We start from the raw sequence: 23,768 nt of genomic DNA on the forward strand, positions 1-23,768 counted from the left end.
AGTTGTAGTCCAAGAACATCGGGCGGGCCAGATGTTCCTCACCCCCTGCTCTAGGGGTTACGTGCTTTGCAGGTGATCCGAAGCACTCCGCCCAGGCTCCTAGAATTTTGGAAAATAAAAATGGACAAAGCTAATTAAAATACTCCCGCGCTGTCTCGCTATAGCCCTCTCTCTTTCCGCCCCCCACCCCCCAGGCAATGCCCACCGGTAGATGGAGGCAGAGAATAGCTCTCGGGCATGGAAGAGAGGACTACAGTTCCCAGAATCCCCCTGCGCCAAAAGGGAAGGAAGAGGAAGAAGGATTCGAAGCGCTTGCGGTTTGATTGGCTGAGATCGTTGGCCGAGGCTGCGTGGCCGACTGTTTCGGAGCAAAAATTAGGAAGTGTTTGCCCTGCACGCCGCTGCGAGAGAGGCGCGGGAGGGGGCACCTCTTAGTACCGTGGGCCCATGATGTGGGTGAATGGCAGTGATCAGAAAAGTGCTTGGAGGAGCATCTACATCCTGCAGTTTGCATTTGTTGGTGAGGGACATCAGAGCAGAACTGGCGTGCGGGAGCGGTGTCTACTTACCTTTATGCATATGGTGGCTTTTCCTCTCGTGAGCCTGCCTTAGGTTTGCGTATTTCATTATGGAACTGTAGGAGAAAAGGATGTGGCTGCACTTGGAGATGCGTCTTTGTCTTTCGCGGTGGGGGGAGGCTACCAAACGGGACTAATAACAAGGAGAGAAAAAAAAGGAGAGAAAGAACAGAAGAAAAGGTGGATCTGGGGTTGCTGGAGGAAAAGGATATTCCTGTAGTTAATAAGCAGGAAGAGACCAGGCGAGATCGATGATAACCACATGGGGCGAGCATATGAAGAGCATTCCATTTACAGCACTTTAGTGTGTACAGAATGCTTTAGAACAGTAGACGCAGGGGCGCAGTTTATCCTGCCCACCATGTGCCCAAAGAAAGAGCCACGCTGCTCCCTCTTCACACTTCATTGAAAAACAGTTTTTTAAAGTATTTGTAGTGGTACTCATTAAATGTAAACCTTTGTCCTTGTAGGCACTACTTAAAACTGGAACAGGATTAAGATAACTTTAAGAAACACTTAAGGGTTGCAGGGTGGTAGTGATGGTGGTGTATGTTTTTCTTAGCAGGAGCAATGACATCACCTGCTGGAGTGGTATTTGTCAGTGTGGTTAGTCTGGGCGGTGGTGGGAGGACAGGTCCCGCATGGCACTTCATGGCTGGTCAGGGATGTGAACATAGGTTTCCCCACCCAAGACATCATAACATTTTACTTGATAAAGAGATCTGGAGATCTCGGAAGCTTGCACATCTTTTGTGATCTTTGAGTTGGCCCCAAATAGGTATTATATGATGTAGAGTTTAGAATACATATGTGTGTGTGTGACACGCGTGCACACGCACACAGAGCTGGCTGTGGATCAACACAGTTGCCTGAACTTTTGGACTCTTCTTGGGGGTGGTGTTATGAGAGCTATGATGATGAATGCCCACACTTCAAAAATTTACAGTACACCAAAAGCCAAAGGAATTAAAAATTTGCTAGGTACATCTTAAGCCTTCGCTGCATACATATGAAGTTCAGCATCTCACTTGCAAGGTCTCATCCATGCACCTCTTTCCCAGTAATCGATCAGCAAATCCAAATCAGCAAGTACATCCCTCCTTCTGTATGCTGCCTGGAATGGATTGAGGCATTAAGGGGGAAGGGTATGTACAACTTACAGGGAAATTATGAATTAATTGACCACACATATTTTAAAATTATTTTTATTATTTAATATATCGATACCCCACCTTTTAAAGATTACGTCTTACAAGGTGGCTTATGAAAACATCCCCGTTCTTCCTGCATGTGTGTCTGCTTCCGAGGCAGTCTTGCATTCAAGCAGTGCTCATCAGTGTATATGGCATGAAAGAAAGAAGAGAGTGGATCCCTGTCTTGCAAGAAGGGAGAACAAGGACGTGTATGGCCTTTATCCTATTTATAATACAACATTGATGCAGGAAAGGAGAGAGTTATGTGCACAGGTGTGAAGGAAGATTCCATTCAGTTTGACCCTGTGCATCTTCCATCTATTTATGTATTTCCAAAAATTGGTATTTATTGTTGTTATTATTAACTTTTCTATGCTGCCTTATTCGCTAAAAAGACTTCAAGGCAGCAGTGGAGGCTGGTGGCTCCGATGTCAGTGGGGCGGTCAATCTGCTTCAGATTTCAGTCAGAACCAGTCAGAACTCTAAAGGAGCTGTCCAAGGTGCTTCTTCCGCAAGATGGCGTACAACAGTTTTAAATGATTAAACCTTATCCCTTTGAAGAACAAGAACATCAAAATCAGTAAAGTAGTAAAACAATGACATAATTTAAAAGGCTACATTAAAAAGACGTGTCTTCACGCCCTTTCTAAAAGCCACGAGAGCGGGGCGCAATTGGAGATTTTGGGGGAGTGCATTCCACAGTTGGGGAGCGGCACAGGAGAAAGCTTTCATGTACGCTTGAAGAACAGGCCACTGCAGCTAATGGTGGATCGTCTCTCCTGCAGTTTGTAATAACTGGACAGGTTCTTAGCAAGACAAGCAATCCCTTAGATAGCCCAGTCCTGACCCATTTAGGGCATGAAAGCTTATAACCAACAGCTTACATTGAGCCTGGAAAGCAATCAGCAACCAGTGCAGTTCTTTCAGGACAGGTGTGATATGGTCCTTATACTGTGCACTGGTTAGCAGCCTAGCTGTTGTGTTTTGCACCAATAGAATCTTCTGGACGCTCTTCAGGGATAGCCCCACATAGAGCGCATTGTGATAGCCTAAACATGGTGTAACCGAGGCATGGATAACTGTTGCCAAGATAGCACAAGAAAGGACATGGAGTTTCTCCTAATTCACTTCCGTTTCTGCTACTTGTGAAGTGGTTTTTCAGATCTCGATATAAACTTCTATACTTCAAGGGCAATGCCAGACCCATTTACTTGTAATCTTACTTGTAATCATGCTATGCATGTTTGCTTAGAAAGAAGTCTTGCTAAATTCAACGGGACTTACTACTAGGTGTGTTTAGGATTGTGGAGAAACTGTGGTTCATCTTAATTCCAGTTGCAATCCTACAGCCTTCCTCTTCCAGCCTGGGTCAGGAGCCTTCGTTTTTACTCTTGATTAACCACAGCTTGCTATGTCATCCGAACCCAGATGACATATTGAACCCAATATACATTGGTCCAAAAAGTCACTGAATACATGCAGGGCATTCAAATGTTTAACTCTTAAATATTATTTTATTTATCTTATGACCCATCAGGTCCTGTTCCTCTGAAGATATTGCAGCACCTTCAATCCAGGTCAGCACAAGGGACAGATTTTATTTTTAATCAGCTATATATAAAGGGTAGGGAACCTTTTTCAGCCCCAGAACCAAATTCAATTTTGGAGACGCTCTCGGGGGCCACATTCCACTGGTGGGTGGAGCTGAAGGCGAGGGAGGAGGGGCCAAAGCTGAAAGGGGTGGGGCCAAAAACACCAACCTATTTTAGCTTAAAGTGCTTGCTGCCCAGTCACTCAGCCTTAGGGGAAGCATGTTAACCTTTTAGAATGGGGGGAAACTGCACGGAAGTCAGGAAACCACCAACTGATTGGTGGCTGGGGGCTGGCTGGGGAAACCTAGGTGCTCAGATTGGGACCCCAGGAAGGCTGAATATGATTGTCTGATTACACAGTTGGCAAGCAGATAGATCCAACCCAGTATTAAAGACCAGCACTCGTATCATAGGAACATTTTAGTCATATTTTCTGTTTGTGCTGTTTAAATAAACTGCTTGTCTAATCCACAGACTCTAGAAAAAAGGAGAGGTTCTTTCACAATTCTTCCAAGTAAAGGGAGTGGTGTGAGAATGGGGCTGTTGAACTGTAGGTTGTTCATTGAACTGTGGGTTAGCATGTTGTCTGAACCCAGAACATTTTCCGCAGGATGGCTTGTTAACCATGCAGTGTAGCTTATTTTTCTTGAACAAGCCGCCTTGAGACCCCATGGTTCGTTGTTGGGTTGTTCAGGGTGGTTAACAATCTACCCTGTGGGAAATGTCCTGGGTTCAGACAACACGCTAACCTATGGTTCAGCAACAGCCCGTGCTCAACCACGGAGTGTGGCTTAACATGTTGTGCAAACCCAGCCAATACGTCCTTTTAACTTCCAGAATAGGCTGAGGATGTTGCCTGTCATTCCCTGCCTGTTACAAGCCCCTTGAGATGGCTTTTGGTGTCATGGGCATTGAGCAGAAGATGTTCTTTGCTGTTGCAGAAGCCTGTGACCTTTGGAAGAAGTTTCCTTGAACAGTGATGTCATAATGGAGAGTTACGGTAACACAGCCTTATCGGGTAAGGAGAGGGCTTCCTTGTTTGCTAGAAGGCACCGGTTCTGGAGTCTCTCAGTACCTTCTCTCAGTCCATTACATTTTTGGAAGGAAAAATTCATTTATTTTATTCAGTTAGATTGTTTTAAAACTGGGCTCAGGAAACTGTAGCCCTCCGGATGATGTTGAATTCCAGCTTCCATCATCCCTGGCCATTGACCATGCTGACTGCAGCTGATGAGAGTTGGAGTCCATTATAATTATAATTATTATAAAGTGGGACCTGCAACAAAATGTTGCAGTGTGGATTGCAGGTGTTGAGAGAGCGAGCCAGCCAGCCATACCTCTTTCCAAGGTGCTCCATTTCGTCCCCACAGTTTTCCATTTCCCCTGCGCAACAGTTAGTCCGCATTCTGTGGCTTCTGAGCACACTCAGTCATAGGAACACATGAAGCTGCCTTACACCTAGTCAGACCGTTGGTCCATCTAGCCCAGTATCGCTGGCACTGACTAGCAGTGGGTTTCGGGCGGGATTCTTTCCTAGTCCTACCTGGAGATGTCAAGGATTGAACCTGAGGTTGCCTGCATGCAAAGCCTATGCTCTACCAGGGAGACACAGCTTCTCTCATACGTCGCTTTTTCTGGAATCTCCTTTGGAGACTTTTGGGAGGACCTTTTGTGTGTTTCTGCTGGGGATGGTTTAGGAGAGTGAACCAACATTCGCACTGACATTTTCCTATCTCTTCTTTCCTGACTAGGGTTTCTAATTCTCAAGCCTGATCTGGTGTCCTGGATGCGAGAAGGCAAATTGCCACGGGTGCCCAATTTTCAGGGCTTGAGCCAAAAAGAGCTCTCTGACACCAACTCAGGTGAGAGGTCAAGTCAGCATAAATTGCCTTTATTTCCACTGCCCCTTAGTATGATGATAGATGTGGAACGTACTTTGTATGTGCTGCAGTTTGCAGGAGTACAGAATGTGGCAGCTTGCTGACAGTCTCAGCTTTCATTTTGAAAAGCAAGTTTCTAGTCCTTGTGGTTGCACACATATGCTTCAGAGTGTGTGGGCAACGCTTGGTGGAATCTCAGAAGCCTAAGGGGTACCTGAGTAAGGTTTCCTGTGGTTTGCAGAGTGGGCTTTAGTGCCCTACGTAGTTCCTTATCCCTGTCCATGAATTTCAAACCGGAATAAATTATGCAAAATAAAAGAGTTGATGCAAAATAAAAGAATTGATACAGATTTGTTTGGATTTATAATTCATACAGGACACAAAATTTGGACTGTCTGGGTGGAGAGTCTTCATTTTTACTTTGTGCAGGGTACACCCAGCCCTGGGCACGCCCCTATTATGGCTTTGGGCGCAATCCTATCCATGTTTGGACAGGAAAAAGTCCTACAACTCCCAGCATGCCCCAGCCAGCCGTGAGTTGTAGGACTTTTCTCTGTCCAAACATGCATAGGATTGTGCCGTTCATTTATGGGAGCATCAAAAATTATTTTTGCGCTTTAAAAAATGCTTTGCATTTAATTGCAGTGTGAATGTGCCTGCAGTAGGGCTTCTCTCCACTCTGTAAATGACTTGCTTATTTCCAATTCATTTTATGTCTAATTTAGATAAAGGGGCACAAGCAGAGAAAGAACTAAAGTTACCACTTTTGCATTTGCAAAACCAAAACAAGTGCGACAACTGGGACCTGCAGCAAAAATGTTGGCAACAAATGGGACCTGCAGCAAAAAATGCAGGTTGCTGCTCCTACCTTCTAGTAGGAGTAAAACGATGCCAGCTAGCCCTTCTTCAGTGGGCCATTTCATTCCCAGCCCCAACAGTTTTTTGTTTTTCTTTCAGTCAGTATTCTGTGATCACTGAGCATGGTCCTCACTGGGCCATCCTGGATTTTTGTTTTTGCCCACTTAGGGTTAAAAAAGACTCCACAGTTTTTGTACTACAGCAAACCTCTGGGTTCCCCTGAGCATGCTAATACCTCCCTTTAGTCTCTCAGTGGCCCCATTTTGACTACGGTCCTGTCGGCACTCACCACCTGATTTCGCTGTTAGAGGGAGTGATTTGCCAACACAATTGCTTTCTTCTCAGTTTTATTTTTTCTCTCTCTATCTCCCTCTCCAATTCCACTACTTTGGATTGGAATCTCAGTCCTTGGCACTTCCTCTTATATCTTGCTTCTGACAAGCTCTCCTGATGTGGAGATCAAGCGGGAACAAGAAGCGAAGCTGTGGGATCCAGGTTTTCGGGCATCTCAGGAAAGTCAGGCCTTCCCAGCTGTCCAGTCAGGTGAGGGATGGGTTGACCCTTCTTGGGGGGCATTGTTGACTTGTTCAGAATATGTTTCAGTTTTCTTTTATAACTGCCTTTTAAAATTACCCTCCCTGCCCCATCCAGGATTGAATGCTGGAAGCGAATCTACAAGATTCTCTTTTGACAGCTTGCTTATTGTTTTTTTTTTACATTTATTTTAAAAATGTATAAACTGCATCTTCTTCCCAAAGAGCATTTCAGGGTGGCATGTGTTACAGTGAAAAATTAAGTAAAATAGAAACAACGGTGATCTAAACATCAGTGCCATAAGCTTGAGAGGTATAAAAATGAACTCCATAGAGGCGTTCGCCTGGCACCTACGTCATACTCTTTCCAGTGCCAGGTGAAGACCTTTTTATTTTCCCAGGCATTTTTAGCATTTTAGCATTCCAGTTTTTTAGCTCTTCTGTCTTAAATCTGCTGTTGCATTTTAAATATCTGCACTGCTGCTAGGTTTTACTCTGGTTGTATTTTTATTCTGTAGTTTTAATCTATTATATTTTATATTGTATTTTCTGTTGAATTTTTGTGGTTTTAATTTTGTGAACCACCCAGAGAGCTTCAGCTATTGGGTGGTATAAAAATTAAATAAATAAAAACTATTTCAACCAGTTAAAAAAATGGTAATACAGACCTAGGTTTAAGATTTACCTGGGCAAATACACCACAGAGAAGTCACTCTCTTTTGTAGCAGATAAATATACTTCCCTCATAGAAGGAGTGCAGAGAAGGGCCTTCTCTCACCATCTGGATGCTCGGGCAGGTTGATATGGGAGGAGGAGCTCCCTCAGATATAACTAACTTACTAGTTGCCCTATTTCCGGGTGACTTAACTTAGTCGGGCCACCCCTCATGTTGGGTAGAGAGGCCTGTGCTGCTCAGACTAAGGGCAGCAAATTGTCTGTTGTTTAACATATTGTATTTGTAGTGTCTCTGCCAAGAAACCAGGGGGTGGGAGTGGGAGGAGATTTTGTGTCTCAGGGACCAAAACGTCTTCAGCTGTGTTTGATCCTAGTGTTCCTTTAAGGATTTTGGGGGAGTAGCCTTCAGGTTTTTAAGGATTTGATTGGGGAGCCTTTTTATATTGACTTGTTGACAGTTTTGACATAAGAACATAGGAAGCTGCCTTATACTTCAGGGGAAGCCCTTCTTGCCATCCCACCATCGTCACAGGCACGCCTGGTGGGAATGCGGGAGAGGGCCTTCTCGGTGGCTGCCCCAAGGCTCTGGAACTCCCTTCCCAGGGAGGCGAGAGTGGCACCCTCCTTGATATGTTTTCGCAGACATGCAAAAACTTTTTTGTTCCAGCAGGCCTTTGGGGATAACTAGTCTGGACCTGGGAAAATGCAACGTATGGATACCATTTTTGTTGTTCTTTTAATGTTTTAATATCTTTACAATTTTAATATTGATGATTTAATTATATTTTTAACTTTTATACAGTTGTATTTATATTTCTATTTATAGGTTTTAATTGTAGCAGTTTTAACGTTGTAAGGCCGCCTTGAGTCCCAGTATTGGGAAAAAGGCGGGATATAAATAAATATAATAATAGTAATAATACTGAGTCAGATCCTTGGTCCATCTACCCAGTATTGTCGACACTGACCGGCAGCAGGGTTTCAGGCAGGAGTTTTTCCCAGCTCTAACTGGAGAACATGGGGATTGAACCAGGGACCTTCTGCCTGCAAAGCAGGGGCTCTAGCACTGAGCCATGGCCCCTCCCCAAATACTTCCTTTCTCTTTCATATGAGAGGAGTACCAGCGGCTTCCCAGTTCTTGAAATAAGGTATAAAATTTAACGGAGGGGGCCGTCTTGCCAGATCCTCTCTCACTTGGCCGTCTTGTTCCCGCAGCATGCAGAAAGCCAACTGGATTGTCCCTTCCTTCCGGAGGGAAGCAAGCGGGCGCCACGGAAGCACCTCAGGTAGGAGATGCTGCTGGTGGGTCCTGGTTGCTGGGTTGAGAAGGGAAAGAGCAGGTTGGGAAGAGATTCGCGGCAGACGGGAACCCAGAGCATCAGTCTGAATATTCCATTGGAGCTCAGCGGGCAGACAAGCAGCTGCCCATCTGATCTACCAAGGCCTAGGCGTGTCAAAGCCTTACACTTGAGCTTGGCACAACAATGCGTGGGCTAGCATGCCACGCATCTGTGGCCCAGGTGTGGCTGCATCGGTTCACGAACTAGGCACACAAGTTCCACTGACCAGTTTAAACCTTTCAAAAGACTCTTGGGGCACCTTAAATATTCATCAGCATATTATGGCATAGGCTTCTGTGGACATTGTCCGTTACTTCAGATGCATGAAGTGTTATCCTGAGGTACAGGTAATATATACACGCGGCAGTAAACCGGGAGGTGTGAGGGAAATGCTGAAAGGACAGACAGTAGCAGTTACATTTATCAACAATAACCATTCGCAAAAAAGTTGTTGCTGGTAATAACAAACATCCTGGCACTGGGTAGCTAATTAACACGGATGATGTGCTTAAAAAAAACCACACCTTTGTCCTGATTCAAGCCGCAGCAGATAGAATTAAATCTAAATCTATCTCAGTGTTCCAAGTTACCTGTGTAATGAATGCTCACCTAATCTTCCCATTTGGCCATGCTTCCCCAAGGAGTGAGACTACTCCCGTCACCCCATTACCCTCTGCCTAACTTTAGGCAGAAACATATGAATATGTTACAGGTGTTGCTGTGTGCAGAACCCTCATGAGGTTTATTTGTTCTTGCAGGATCCGGTGACATTTGAAGATGTAGCTGTGTATTTCACAGAGGCACAGGGAACTCTGCTGGACCCTGATCAGAGGGCCTTGTACAGAGATGTCATGATGGAGAATTACAGGAATGTGGTTTCACTGGGTAAGGAACTTATTTCCTCATATAGTGCAGAAGCCTGTGAATTACTCAGTGACCTCCTTGAGGGTCCAAGGACAGAAATGCACGAACGCTATAACCAATATAGAATCACAGAATAATAGAATCATAGAATAGTAGGGTCAGAGGGGGCCTACAAGAGCATCAAGTCCAACCCCCTGCTCAATACAGGAATCCAAGTCAGAGCATCCCTGACAGATGGCTGTCCAGCCTCGTTTTGAATGCCTCCAGTGTGGGAGAGCCCACCACCTCCCTAGGTAAGTGGTTCCATTGTCGTATTGCTCTAACAGTCAGGAAGTTTTTCCTGATGTTCAGCTGGAATCTGGCTTCCTGTCACTTGAGCCCATTATTCCGTGTTCTGCATTCTGGGATGATGGAGAACTGATCCTGGCCTTCCTCTCTGTGACAACCTTTCAAGTACTTGAAGAATGCTATCATATCTCCCTTCAGTCATCTCTTCTCAAGGCTAAACATGCCCAGTTCTTTTAGTCTCTCTTCATAGGGCTTTGTTTCCAGTCCCCTGATCATCTTTGTTGCCCTCCTCTGAACCCTCTCCAGCTTGTCTGCATCCTTCTTAAAGTGCGGTGCCCAGAACTGGACACAGTACTTCAGATGAGGCCTAACCAGTGCTAAGTAGAGGGGAATTAGTACTTCCTGGAATTTGGAAGCTCTGCTTCTATTAATGCAGCCCAAACTAGCATTTGCCTTTTTTGCAGCCACATCACATTGTTGGCTCATGTTCAGCTTGTGATCGACAATAATTCCAAGATCCTTCTCGCTTGTAGTGTTGTTGAGCCACATATTCCCCCATCTTGTAACTGTGCATTTGGTTTCTTTTTCCTAGGTGCGGAACTTGGCATTTATCCCTATTAAATGTCATTCTGTTGTTTTCTGCCCAGCGCTCCAGTCTATCAAGATCACTTTGAATTTTGTTTCTGTCTTCTAGAGTATTAGCTATCTCACCCAATTTTGTGCCATCTGAAAATTTTGTCAGGAAATTCCTGACAAAATTTTGTCAGGAAATTATTTTGTCAGGAATAGTCAGGAATTTCCTGGAGGGGCCATGTTTTGCAGAATTTGTCTCCCAACAAATATCGGGGAAATTGAAATCCCCCATTACTACTGCATCATGCTTCCATGAAACATTGGCTATTTGCTTTTCAAAAGTTTCATCCTCATCTTCTCCTTGATTGGGAATCTTCTCCGACCACCAGGTTCTTTTTATTCTTTGCTCCATTTATTTTAACCCAGATGCTCTTGATGGGGCTACCAATATAAAGACATATACTTTTGTTATAAGTATATGATAGACATAACAATATAAATTCTTGTATAAATCCATACAAGTAGGGCCTACGATAAAATGATGCTGGGAAAGACTGAAGGCAAAAGGAGAAGGGGACGGCAGAGGATGAGATGGCTAGATAGCATCACGGATGCAATGAATATGAACTTGAGCACGCTCCGGGAGAGAGCGCAGGACAGGAAGGCCTAGCGTGCTATGGCCCATGGGGTCAGGAAGAGTCGGACACGACTGAACGACTGAACAACAATGGAGTACTGTGAAAATGAGGTTCTGACTTTGCCCGAATGGGCGGGAGAGGGTAACCAGACCTGACTTAAGGCTATTTAAAAGTTCAGTATGTTTAAAAATATATTTTAAAACTTAAGCAGGAAAACAGTGAATGCCCTTTCAACTTGTCAAACAAATGAAAACATGCCACACAGGAAGTTTTGAGATATGAATGGTTTATATTTCTGCTTCATTGACTGTGCTAAAGCCTTGGATTGTGTGGATCACAACAAACTGTGGCAAATTCTTAAAGTGATGGGAGTACCAGACCACCTTACCTGTCTCCTGAGAAACCTGTTCGAGGGTCAAGAAGCAACAGTAAGAACCAGACATGGAACAACCAATTGGTTCAAAATTGGGAAAGGAGTACGACAAGGCTGCATATTGTCGCCCTGCTTATTTAACTTACATGCAGAGTACATCATGAGAAATGCCGGGTTGGATGAATCAGAGGTCGGAATTAAGATTGCCGGGAGAATTATCAACAACCTCCGATATGCAGACGATACCACCCTAATGGCAGAAAGCGAAGAGGATCTCAAGAGCCTCTTGTTGAGAGTGAAAGAGGAGAGTGCAAAAATTGGTTTGAAACTCAACATTAAAAAAACTAAGATCATGGCATCTGGCCCCATCACTTCCTGGCATATAGAAGGGGAAGAAATGGAAGCAGTGACAGATTTTATTTTCTTGGGCTCCAAGATCACCGCAGACGGTGACTGTAGCCATGAAATTAAAAGACGCTTGCTCCTTGAGAGGAAAGCTATGGCAAATCTTGACAGCATAGTAAGAAGCAGAGACATCACCTTGCCGACAAAGGTCCGTCTAATCAAAGCTATGGTTTTCCCAGTAGTAATGTATGGCTGTGAGAGATGGACTATCAGGAAGGCTGAGCACCGAAGAATTTATGCTTTCGAACTGCGGTGCTGGAGAAGACTCTTACGAGTCCCCTTGACTGCAAGGAGATCAAATCAGTCCATCCTAAAGGAAATCAATCCTGAGTGCTCATTGGAAGGACAGATACTGAAGCTGAAGCTCAAATATTTTGGTCACCTAATGCGAAGAGAAAACTGTCTGGAAAAGACCCTAGAATCATAGAATAGTAGGGTTGGAAGGGGCCTACAAGGCCATCGAGTCCAACCCCCTGCTTAATGCAGGAATCCGTGTCAGAGCATCCCTGACAAATGGCTGTCCAGCCTCGTCTTGAAGGCCTCCAGTGTGGGAGAGCCCGCCACCTCCCCAGGTAATTGGTTCCATTGTCGTATTGCTCTAACAGTCAGGAAGATTTTCCTGATGTTCAGCCGGAATCTGGCTTCCTGTCACTTGAGCCCATTATTCCGTGTCTTGCACTCTGGAATGATCAAGAAGAGATCCTGGCCTTCTTCTCTGTGACAACCTTTCAAGTACTTGAAGAGCGCTATCATATCTCCCTTCAGTCTTCTCTTCTCAAGGCTAAACATGCCCAGTTCTTTCAGTCTCTCTTCATAGGGCTTTGTTTCCAGTCCCCTGATCATCTTTGTTGCCCTCCTCTGAACCCTCTCCAGCTTGTCTGCATCCTTCTTAAAGTGCGGTGCCCAGAACTGGACACAGTACTCCAGATGAGGCCTAACCAGTGCTGAGTAGAGGGGAACTAGTACTTTCCTGGATTTGGAAGCTCTGCTTCTATTAATTCAGCCCAAACTAGCATTTGCCTTTTTTGCAGCCACATCACATTGTTGGCTCATATTCAGCTTGTGATCGACAACAATTCCAAGATCCTTCTCGCTTGTTGTATTGTTGAGCCACGTATCCCCCATTTTGTAACTGTGCATATGTTTTCTTTTTCCTAGGTGCAGAACTTGGCATTTATCCCTATTAAATGTCATTCTGTTGTTTTCTGCCCAGCGTTCCAGTCTATCAAGATCACTTTGAATTTTGTTTCTGTCTTCCAAAGTATTAGCTGTCCTGCCCAATTTTGTGTCATCTGCAAATTTGATCAGCATTCCCTGCACCTCCTCCTCCAAGTCATTAATGCAAATGTTGAAGAGCACTGGGCCCAGGACTGAGCCCTGCGGTACCCCACTCGTTACCTCTCCCCAGCTTGAGAAGGTCCCATTGGTAAGCACTCTTTGAATCCGATTCTGTAGCCAACTGTGGATCCACCGGATCGTTGTTTCATCTAGCCCACTTCGAGCTAGTTTGCTCATCAGGATATCATGGGGCACTTTGTTGAAAGCTTTGCTGAAGTCGAGGTATATGATGTCTACAGCATTCCCACGGTCTACAAGGGAGGTAGGTTACTTGATCAAAAAATAAGATCAGATTTGTCTGGCAGGATTTGTTTTTGACAAATCCATGTTGGCTTCGAGTAATCACGGCATTGTTGTCAAGGTGCTTCCAGATGGATTGCTTGATCATCTGCTCCAGAATTTCCCCAGGGATTGATGTCAGACTGACTGGTCTGTAGTTCCCAGGTTCTCCTTTATGCCCCTTTTGAAGATAGGGACAACGTTAGCCCTCCTCCAGTCATCTGGCACTTCCCCCGTCCTCCATGATTTCTCAAAGAGAATAGACAGTGGTTCTGAGAGTTCTTCTGCCAGTTCCTTTATTACTGTAGGGTGCAGTTCATCTGGCCCTGGAGATTTGAACTCATTCAAAGTAATTAGGTGTTCCTTGACCATATGCCTATCGATCTCAAGCTGCAATCCTGCTCCTTCAGCCTGTACTTCGTCTTTGCCAGGGGGGTCATAGACCCTCTTTTGGGAGAAGACTGAGCCAAAGTAGGAATTGAGCACCTCTGCCATTTCTTTGTCATCTGTTATCGTTTTGCCATCCTTATTTAATAACTGAACAACCATTTCTTTCCTCTGCCTTTTACTATGCACGTAGCTGAAGAAAGCCTTTTTGTTGTTTTTAGCATCCCTTGCTAACCTCAGCTCATTCTCCGCTTTAGCCTTCCTGACGCCATCCCTGCAATTCTGTGCTATCTGCCTGTACTCTTCCTTTGTTACTTGGCCTTCTTTCCACTTCCTATATGTGTCCTTTTTTGTTTTCAGGTCATCCCTAAGCTTTTTGTGAAGCCACATTGGCTTCCTCTGTTGTCTTCCACCTTTTCTTCTTGTTGGAATTGCTTGTGATTGTGCCTTGAGAATTTCCTTTTTTAAACGCTCCCACCTATCTTGGACTCCTTTTCTTGTTAGCGTCGCTTGCCATGGGACCTTACTGATCATTGCTCTGAGTTTATTAAAATCAGCTTTCCTAAAATCCAGGGTACGCGTTTGACTACACTCAGCTTTTGTTTCCCTTAGAACCAAGAACTCAAGTACAACATGGTCGCTTTCCCCCAGAGTTCCTGTAACTGCTACTTGATCCACTAAGTCATCTCTGTTGGTTAGGATCAAGTCAAGGATAGCCGATCCTCTAGTTCCTTCCTCGACTTTCTGTAGGAGGAAGTTATCCGCCACATAAGTCAGGAATTTCCTGGAGGGGCCATGTTTTGCAGAATTTGTCTCCCAGCAAGTATCGGGGAAATTGAAGTCCCCCATTACTACTACATCATGTTTCCTTAAAACATTGGCTATTTGCTTTTCAAAAGTTTCATCCTTGTCTTCTCCTTGATTGGGTGGCCGGTAGTAGACTCGGACCACCAGGTTCCTTTTATTCTTTGCTCCATTTATTTCAACCCAGATGCTCTCGATGGGGCTACCAAGCTCCTCCTCCTGTATTTCTGTGCAGAGATATGTATTTTTCACATACAGTGCAACCCCACCTCCCTTTCTGTTCCTCCTGTTCTTTTTGAACAAGTTATATCCTTCAATTGCTGTATTCCAGTCATGAGAGTCATCCCACCAAGTCTCAGTTATACCTATCAGGTCATAATTTCCCTCTTGTATTAAGAGTTCAAGTTCGTTCAGTTTGTTTCCCATACTCTGGGCATTAGTATATAGACATCGAAGACCATGTGCTTCATAGTCTGGCTTTCTTCCTACATGTGTCTGAAGACTATTATTGGGCGCTATCAGAGCTGTTCTCTCCATTGTAGTGCATGCGCCTACGTCCATTGTTACCCCCAACATTACATCTCCCTTCCCCGTAGGATTCAGTTTAAAGCCCTCCTGATGAAGTTCTTCATGCTGTGGCCAAGCACATTCTTCCCATCCTTTGTGAGGTGCAACCCGTCCCTAGCCAACAGCCCATCTTCCAGGAAGTATAGCCCGTGGTCCCAGAATCCAAATCTCTCTCGTCGGCACCACCTTCGTAGCCAGTCATTCACCCAGAGTATTTTTCGTTCCCTTTCTATCCCTCTTCTAACTACTGGAGGGATGGATGAGAAAACTATCTGGGCCCCAAAGTTCTTGAGTTTCCTTCCCAAAGCTTCAAAGTCTGACGTGATCTCTTCGTAGCTCCGCTTGGCGGTATCATTTGTTCCCACATGGATGAGAAGAAAGGGATACCTGTCAGTGGGCTTTATGAGTGCAGGCAACCTTTCAGTCACGTCTCTAATCTGTCCTCCCGGGAGAAAACATACCTGGCATGTCCACGGGTCTTCGCGACATACTTGGGTCTCGATCCCACGCAGCAAGGAGTCTCCCACTACTACCACTCTTCTTCTTCTTGTAGGCCTGGGTTTCATCGCCTCTGTTTGACTGACCTTCAGCCTCTTGCTCATTCTCATGCAGGTTCCCCTGTGATTCTTCCTCTGCAGGCTGTCCTCCAGTCTCATCTGCAAGTACCTGGAATCGGTTCCACAGCTCCACTGCTTCCACTGGTGCAGAGTGGCGTCTAGTTCTTCTTCTCCTAACTGTCACCCTTTTCCAGGGAGTATCCTCTACTCCATTTTTCTTCATCTCAGCATTTCCCACTGCCTCATTTTGCTGTTGCTCTTCAAGCTTCTGGTCTTCCTTTTGCTGCTGTAGTTCCCCCATTCTGTCCAAGAACTCTTCGTGTTCTCTTATTCCCCGGAGGGTCGACAGTCGCCACTCCAGTCCACTTACTTTTTCTTCCAGCAGCATGATCAACTTGCACTTGTTGCAGGTGTAGGCCATGTTGTTCTCAGGCAAGAAAACAAACATTGCACACAGCTTGCAGGTCACCACCACTGGAGAATCTTGTCCTTCCATAGCCTCTTTTCCCTTTTTGTGTCTAGCATTGTGATTGTTCTAGACTAGCCTGTGCCTGCTCCTCTACTCAGTAGAGGTTAAAAGCAGAGTCCCACTCTTAGCCTCTGTCTCCTTTGTCTCTTCAACCACTGCAACTCCCCTGGCCAACTCCTGTTTGCTCCCCCTGTTCGCTCGCTCTGTTCGCTCGCTCTCTGGGAGCTTGCCTGCTTCTGTAGTCCCTGGACCAGCTGGAGCAGCTTGCTCTGCTCTGCTCAGCTGGGAGGCGGGAAACAGACTGAAGCTTCCCGTCCAGCCAGCTGCTGGGAGTACTCAGGCCACACCCCTCCAATTCAGTTGGAGCTCTCAGAAGCACCTGGTGAGCTCACAGCCAATCAGAAGGATAAAGGGCAGCCCCCTGGGCTTCCTGCAGCCCACTTACCTCTTAGCCTCTGTCTCCTTTGTCTCTTCAACCACTGCAACTCCCCTGGCCAACTCCTGTTTGCTCCCCCTGTTTGCTCGCTCTGTTCGCTCGCTCTCTGGGAGCTTGCCTGCTTCTGTAGTCCCTGGACCAGCGTGCTCTGCTCTGCTCTGCTCTGCTCAGCTGGGAGGCAGGAAACAGACTGAAGCTTCCCGCCCAGCCAGCTGCTGGGAGTACTCAGGCCACACAACCCCAATTCAGTTGGAGCTCTCAGAAGCCCCTGGTGAGCTCACAGCCAATCAGAAGGATAAATGCAAAAAAAGATTGAAGGCAAAAAGAGAAGGGGATGGCAGATGAGATGGCTGGATAGCATCACCGATGCAATGAACATGGACTTGAGCACGCTCCGGGAGAGAGCGCAGGACAGGAAGGCCTGGCGTGCTATGGTCCATGGGGTCACGAAGAGTCGGACACAACTGAACAACAACAAAATGCAAAAGAACATCACATGCTGAAGTAAAATGTGGAACATGCAATGATTACAGAGAAAATACATTTGTACTCATGAACTACATGGCTTATGTTTGAATTGTTTTAGCTTGTATGGTTAGAAATGCTGTTTTGCAGTTTGGATTTTTTTTCATTTGATGTGTTTGGGGTCTTTTTATATGAACCTTTATGCTGTAAGCCACATATGAGTTTTTTTTTAATGAAGAAAAGCTGAATATAAATTCTAAATAAGAATATATAACATAGAAATATAATGATACATAAGATAAGGAAATACAAAATTCTTCCTGACACTCTCTTGTCTCTTTCTTTCCCATGAAGGATGTAAGATCCCAAAGCCCAAGCTCATCATCCGGCTTGAACGAGGAGAAGAGTCGTGGGTACCAGACAGTCAAAGTGTGGTTGATACATCCACCGTTAGCTCAGGTGGGCAGCTCACCTATTATGGGGGTTGTCTTTAATTCTAATCTCCTTGAAAGACATGGTGAATTTCTTCTTCTCTTGCTTTATTTATTTATTTGTTAAAAAAAACTGGTTAATATATATTGTTTAGTTACTATTTTCACTTTCATATTGTAGATTTAAGCTTTTAATTTTTATACTGTATTTTATCATCTGTATTTTATTGTCTTGTATTTCATGGTTTTAATTGTTGTGAACTGCCCAGAGAGCTTTGGCTATTGGGGGGTATAGAAATGTAACAAAATAAATAAAAATACAATCTCCATGTGGTTCACACATAAATATGAAGACCCACATTTAAAATACGCTATTAAAAACAATTCCAACTACAATAACAATACAAGGAGCAGTAAGATGAAGCAGCATGTGATTAATTCCAATTAATTACAAGCCAGGGAAAACCTGGGTGATCAAGTGCATTTTCAGGAGGTGTTGAAACATATAACATTTTCTGCCTCCCAAATGGCACAGAGGGTTTTCCAGGGGGTGGGCACCACCACCGAGAAGGCCCAACATCGAGGTACTACATCGCAACGTTCTGGTGGTCGCGGAATGACTGGCAAGGCCTCTCCCTGTTAGATGTTCTGGTCCCAGTGGAAGCTGGTGGCTCTGATATCAGTGGGGTGATGAATCCACTCCAGGTTTCAGTCAGAACCTGTCAGAACTCTAATGGAGCTATCCAGGGTGCTTCTGCACTTTAAATAGCTCCTTTAGAGTTCTGAGTGAAATCTGGAGTGGATTCACCGCCCCACTGACATTGGAGCTACCAGCCTCCGGTGCCCAGTTCCAAGTTGTTTAACGGTTTTGTTACTCTCAGAAACTGTTGCAATCTTACACACTTCTACTCAGAAGCAAGTCCCATTGAGTTCAGCAAAATATGCAACTGGAGCAGAGTTGCATATTTTTCTTCATTTGCATAATTTGGTCTGAAATCCCACACCCAAGTAATTCAGTGGGACTCACTACATTTTTAAATTTTTCATTTGAAGCATAAACATTACCCAAAATCAGAAGAACATCATGTAACTATCACATAAATAAATATTAAAAAACAATAACACATTAAGGGTGCGATCCTATGTATGTTTAGACAGAAAAAGTCCTACAACTCCCAGGATGCCCCAGCCAGCATGGCTGGCTGGGGAAGGCTGGGAGTTGTAGGACATTTTGCTGCTTAAGCACAACATGGGATTGCACCCTAATAACATTAAAGCAGAGTTAGACAATAAATAATAAGAAAAAATCCCCAATAAGTAGTAGTAGAGAATATAACATACAGGGGGGAAAACCATACAGTTGGACCCTGTCTTGAAATGTTTCATTCACTGGGCCTTACTTCTGAGTAGGCATACACGTTGACAACATGGCTGGCATATTCTTTGGGATTAACAGGATGGAGAGGGGGGGAAAAAGGGCGTGCTGGTGTAATTCTTCCTTCAATTATTAAAGTTTACTGTTTTTTCCAGGTATGTATTGATGGTATGTATCCCCCCATTATCCAGTCTACTTACTTGAGATTATTTTTCTCTTCTGTACTCAGCTGTTAGAAGTTCTCCATGTTTGGTCTTTTTTCCCCAGGTGCTGACTTTAGGAAAAAACACAGTTGCTCCGAGTGTGGGAAAGATTTTGCCTATAAATCAAAGCTCCTTATACATCAGAGAATACACAGAGGAGTGCTGCCGTATAACTGCTTGGAGTGTGGGAAATGTTTCCCTTGGAAGTCAGAACTTGTTAATCACCAGATAATCCACACGGGAGAGAAGCCTTACAAATGCCTGGAGTGCGGGAAGAGTTTCTCCTGGAAATCGGTCATGGTAAGACATCAGAGACTCCACACGGGAGTGACAGGAGAGAAGCTGTACAAATGCCTGGAGTGTGGGAAGTGTTTCGCGTGGAAATCGGACCTTGTGAGACATCGGAGAGTCCACACGGGGGAGAAGCCGTACAAGTGCCTGGAGTGCGGGAAACCTTTTGCTTTGGAAGGAAACCTTTGGATGCACCGGAGGATGCACACAGGAGAGAAACCCTATGAGTGCCTGGAGTGCGGAAGATGCTTTGCTTACCAGTCACACTTCATATATCACCGGAAAGCCCACCTGAGGAAGAAATGCTACAAATGTGGTGGCGTCCCCTCCATGGATTTTGCTACAAACAACCAAAAGCCCCCCATCTGATGCGAACCCCCAAGGATCTGGCTGAACTCCACCTTAGTCTGTATCAGGCAGAGTCTGTAACAGGAAGTGTTAAACAGTGCGTCCCTAGCCAAAGTTGTAAGGCAGCCTTTCCTGATCTGATGCCCTCGAGATGTGTTGGAATACAACTCCCATCATTCCATAGCCAGCATGGCCAGTTAATAGCAAACTGACTAGTACAAAGGGCACCAGTTGTAACAAAACCAAGCCCAGGAATGCGAAACTGCTTGTGTGCAGTTAATAGCAAATTCATTCTCTGCATGTGGATCCTTATGTAGCCAAAATGGCAGCGCCTGCGCACAAGAGGGAGGTATTGGCAGGCTTGGGGAACCCCAGAGATTGCAGAAGTACAAAACGATTTCAGGAAAGAAACCCCTAAGCAGAGCAAAATGCCCCCCAAAACGTTCCAATGAGGACTGGGCGTGCTCAGTGGCCACGGAAGGCCGACTGGCTGGCTTTCTTCACAGGAACCACCTTGTGGAACCCGGCGCTCCTTGGCCCTGTCACAGACACCAGACAGATGGCAGCTTCATCGTCCTCACAGGAGAGTTTCAGGGGCTCCTGGTGCATCTCCTACCCTTCCCAATCCTCTTCCTTCTCCCGCCTGACCTTCCTTGACAATTTCTACGTTTGCTGATTTCTGGCTTGGCCTGAACTTCCTTTGCTGAACAGTTTATCTGAGGGCAGGAAGCATCTGTGTTGGCTTCTCAGCACCTGGAGAGGCAGGCTAGGTGGAAATTGGGCCCGCACTCTGCAATAATCCCTGGAGTTTTGAAGTTTTCCGGGCAGGTGGGGCAAGTAACTTCATCACAGAACTCCATGAGAAGGCGTAGCCTCCCTACCTGCTACAGCTTCCTGCCCCACCGCACAAGAACAGCTTTAGTTTAATTTCTCTTGTTCCTCTGTTATGTGTGAGGAAGGGGTGGGGTGGGGGATGTCAAAACAGCCAGTGTCCAAAATATTCTCGGAGAAATGCGAGCAGCAGAAATAGAGATGTGAAGGCCCTGATAAAATCCTAGAAAAAGTTGTCTCTGGGCAAAAAGTTGTCATTTGCCCAGAGCACATTAGTTATTGGGTGGATCAGAAATGTAATAAATACATAAAATTTTGTTCAAAGAACAAACAAAAAAGTCCCCGGCAGTGATGAAGTGGTAAAATTTGAAGTGCAAGCCCGCATCATGACATTCCCTATAGCCTTGCCCCAAGAATAGTCCAAAATTGCTGCATTGATCCATGTCAATAAACCAGTTCTAGGAGTTTTCATCTGCTAGTAGCAGGCCTTTTGTAAAGCAAATGGGTTTTGATTGCCTGTTCAAGACTCAGCCACCTCAAAATACTTTGCATTACAGCAGGGGAAAATATGTTTTTGCTGGGAAAATTAATTTCCCTTCAGCTGCTGTGCTGTGACTCTTGCAGCTAAATTCAGAGGGAACAGGGAATTCTGAGGGGCGTTGCAGATGACCTCAGCCTCCCTGCTAATAAAGAAGTGCCTGGGCCCTGGGAAAAATGCTCTTAGAGAGCAGTCCTATGGCCCCTAGATAGAGCCTGCAGGAACCATAAGATACTCCGAATTCCTGGATCAGAGGACGGAGAGAGCGCTCCAACCTCGGACCCAGGAGTCCGAGGTCTCTACCCCCTCTCCCTTGGGATTGGCTGCCTCTATGACTCGAAGAGGAGGGAAAGGAGGCAGCTCTGGTGGGGGGGGGGTGTAGACCGGGGTGGCCGGTTTACGGCGAATCCTCTGGCTCCCCCAGCCTCCTTCCCTCCCACTCCGCAGAGCCCCAGCTGGACGGGTATAATCGCCTGTCTAGCAAAAATGCAGGGTGAGAGGAGCATGGTGGCGACGCTCACCTTTGCACTCCTCCTGCCCTGCATAGGATGCCCTTCAGCCTCTGGAAGCTGACGGGCATCCAGATAGGATTGCACCCCTAAAATTACCACAACTATTTTTTTCTCCGTTTTTACTCCGCTAAGCCTTCACATCTCGAAGCAGACAAGCTTCTGCCTGTGTTTTAGAAAAGCTGAGGGGTAGAAGAGGGGTCGCCATGCTGGGCAGGAACTGGGGAAACCCAAATTCAAGTCCTCACTCATCTGCAGATGAGCTAGCCACCATCAGTACTCCTAACCAGGCTGTAGTCTGAAGGTACAGGATGCAGCCACCTTGCTGAAGCTAAGCAGGTCTGGGCCTGGTCAGTGTTTGGATGGGAGGCTGCCTGGGCATCCCTTCTAAGGTGCCTTGAGTTCCATGATGGAAGAAAGGTGGGATATAAATGTACTAAATAAAAACCTACCTCACAAGCGGGGAGAGCCATATAGGCATCTTGGAAGGACAGTGGGTTAAAAATGCAATTAATAAATAGTGGGGAGAGTTCCCTGTCCAGGGGAACTGAGGAGGAGGCAGGTCGCACATGCAAGATGCAAAGACTTTGGATAAAATAGCCCTCTGGGTTACCTTCAGTTCCTTGATTGTTGGGAAATCATGAATGCACAGCTGCTGGCAAAAATCCTTGCCTGAGATGGAACAGAATAGTCATGGTCATTTGCAAGCGGATGTTAAGAATGGATAAAGTATCATGTTATCTCTGCGGGAAGTCTGGTGTCTCCAAACATGAGATAAGAGGCCCGGTTATTATTGATCGGAGGCAGGCAACTTGTGGCTTTTGGCCTACAGCTCCCATCAGGGCTGGCCCTAGGATAAAGAGCGCCCTGGGAGAGGACTGCCTTTGGGACACCCCCCCCCCCCTCCTGGTAGTCAGTTTTGCAGGGCCACCCAAAGGATTTATGGAGCCTGGTGCAGGTGTGACGTCCAGCAAGCATGACATTGCTCAAAACCTTGACCCCAGCCACTGCTACATTTTGCACAAGCCAAAGTTCGAAAAGCCACATTCCGAGCAGGGGCAGTATGCAACACAGCAGGGCCACCACATGTTTCACTTGCCATATTTTTTGGTTTTGTAGCAGTACCTATATTTTGACAAGCATTCTTTATTTTAGAATGTAATAGAATCATAGAATAGTAGGGTTGGAAGGGGCCTACAAGGCCATCAAGTCCAACCCCCTGCTCAATGCTGGAATCCAAGTCAGAGCATCCCTGACAAATGGCTGTCCAGCCTCGTCTTGAACGCCTCCAGTGTGGGAGAGCCCACCACCTCCCCAGGTAATTGGTTCCATTGTCATATTGCTCTTACAGTCAGGAAGTTTTCCTGATGTTCAGCCGGAATCTGGCTTCCTGTCACTTGAGCCCATTATTCTGTGTCCTGCACTCTGGGATGATCAAGAAGAGATCCTGTCCTTCTTCTCTGTGACAACCTTTCAAGTACTTGAAGAGTGCTATCATATCTCCCCTCAGTCTTCTTAAGGCTAAACATGCCCATTTCTTTCAGTCTCTCTTCATAGGGCTTTGTTTCCAGTCCCCTGATCATCTTTGTTGCCCTCCTCTGAACCCTCTCCAGTTTGTCTGCATCCTTCTTAAAGTGTGGTGCCCAGAACTGGACAAAATTTTATCTTTAAAAAGAATAAAGAACCGTTATAAATACAAAAGGGTATCCAGCCAGCCTCTTACAGCTTACGACTTTATTATTATTGATACAGTGTTTACAGTATTTGAACTGCTCAATGCTTGGTAACTTGCCTGAAAGTAAAGCTGGGTTCCACTGATTTTTACCTGGCACAAATGGCATTGAAGTGAAAATTGAAAAAGAAACATAGTTTAAAGCTAACTGAAGGAAGACCATTTTTGTATCAAGTACCCAAACATCCTGTAGAACCTTGGAAGAAAGCCTGCAGACACTTGTAGTTTGCCATCCTAGCTCACTGCAGACAGAGCCTTAAAAAAAAAAAAAAAAAGCCACTGAGCTCAGCTTGGCCCCCTCACCCTGCTTGGTCCCTGGGCGACGGCCCAGCTCGGCCAGCCCCGACTCCCATCATCTCTAACCATTGGCTGTGCTGGCTAGGGCTGATGGGAGTTGCAGGCCAACAACTTTTAGAGG

General features: G+C 45.6%; 1 protein-coding gene across 4 annotated transcripts; it reads left to right on the forward strand.

Annotated features, from left to right (window-relative positions):
• Positions 1-289: 289 nt before the first annotated feature.
• LOC146355463 (uncharacterized) lies at positions 290-23,316 on the forward strand. 4 transcript variants are annotated; one of them, XM_084840941.1, is made up of 9 exons: positions 290-520; positions 3,309-3,348; positions 4,305-4,381; positions 5,115-5,225; positions 6,507-6,644; positions 8,525-8,595; positions 9,408-9,534; positions 17,447-17,551; positions 19,166-23,316. In XM_084840941.1, the coding sequence occupies exons 3-9, from the start codon at positions 4,351-4,353 to the stop codon at positions 19,759-19,761; spliced, it is 1,179 nt and encodes a 392-aa protein (XP_084697067.1). In that variant the 5' UTR covers positions 290-520; positions 3,309-3,348; positions 4,305-4,350; the 3' UTR covers positions 19,762-23,316. The 4 variants fall into 4 exon arrangements, with proteins under 4 accessions (XP_084697067.1, XP_084697068.1, XP_084697069.1 ...); XM_084840942.1 differs by having other exon boundaries at positions 317-520; positions 4,201-4,381; XM_084840943.1 differs by lacking the exon at positions 5,115-5,225 and having other exon boundaries at positions 357-520.
• The last annotated feature ends 452 nt before the right edge of the window (positions 23,317-23,768 follow it).

This window comes from Heloderma suspectum, chromosome 2, assembly GCF_057233095.1.
Source record: "Heloderma suspectum isolate Gila_16-S chromosome 2, 16-S_ref, whole genome shotgun sequence".
NCBI lineage: Eukaryota > Metazoa > Chordata > Lepidosauria > Squamata > Helodermatidae > Heloderma > Heloderma suspectum.

Excerpts from the sequence above, each read along its gene's own strand:
- LOC146355463 (XM_084840941.1), top strand. The coding sequence starts at position 4,351 with ATGGAGAGTTACGGTAACACAGCCTTATCGG. Across the intron at positions 4,382-5,114 it reads CGGTAACACAGCCTTATCGG|GGTTTCTAATTCTCAAGCCT; the intron begins GTAAGGAGAGGG and ends TTTCCTGACTAG. Across the intron at positions 17,552-19,165 it reads TACATCCACCGTTAGCTCAG|GTGCTGACTTTAGGAAAAAA; the intron begins GTGGGCAGCTCA and ends TTTTTTCCCCAG.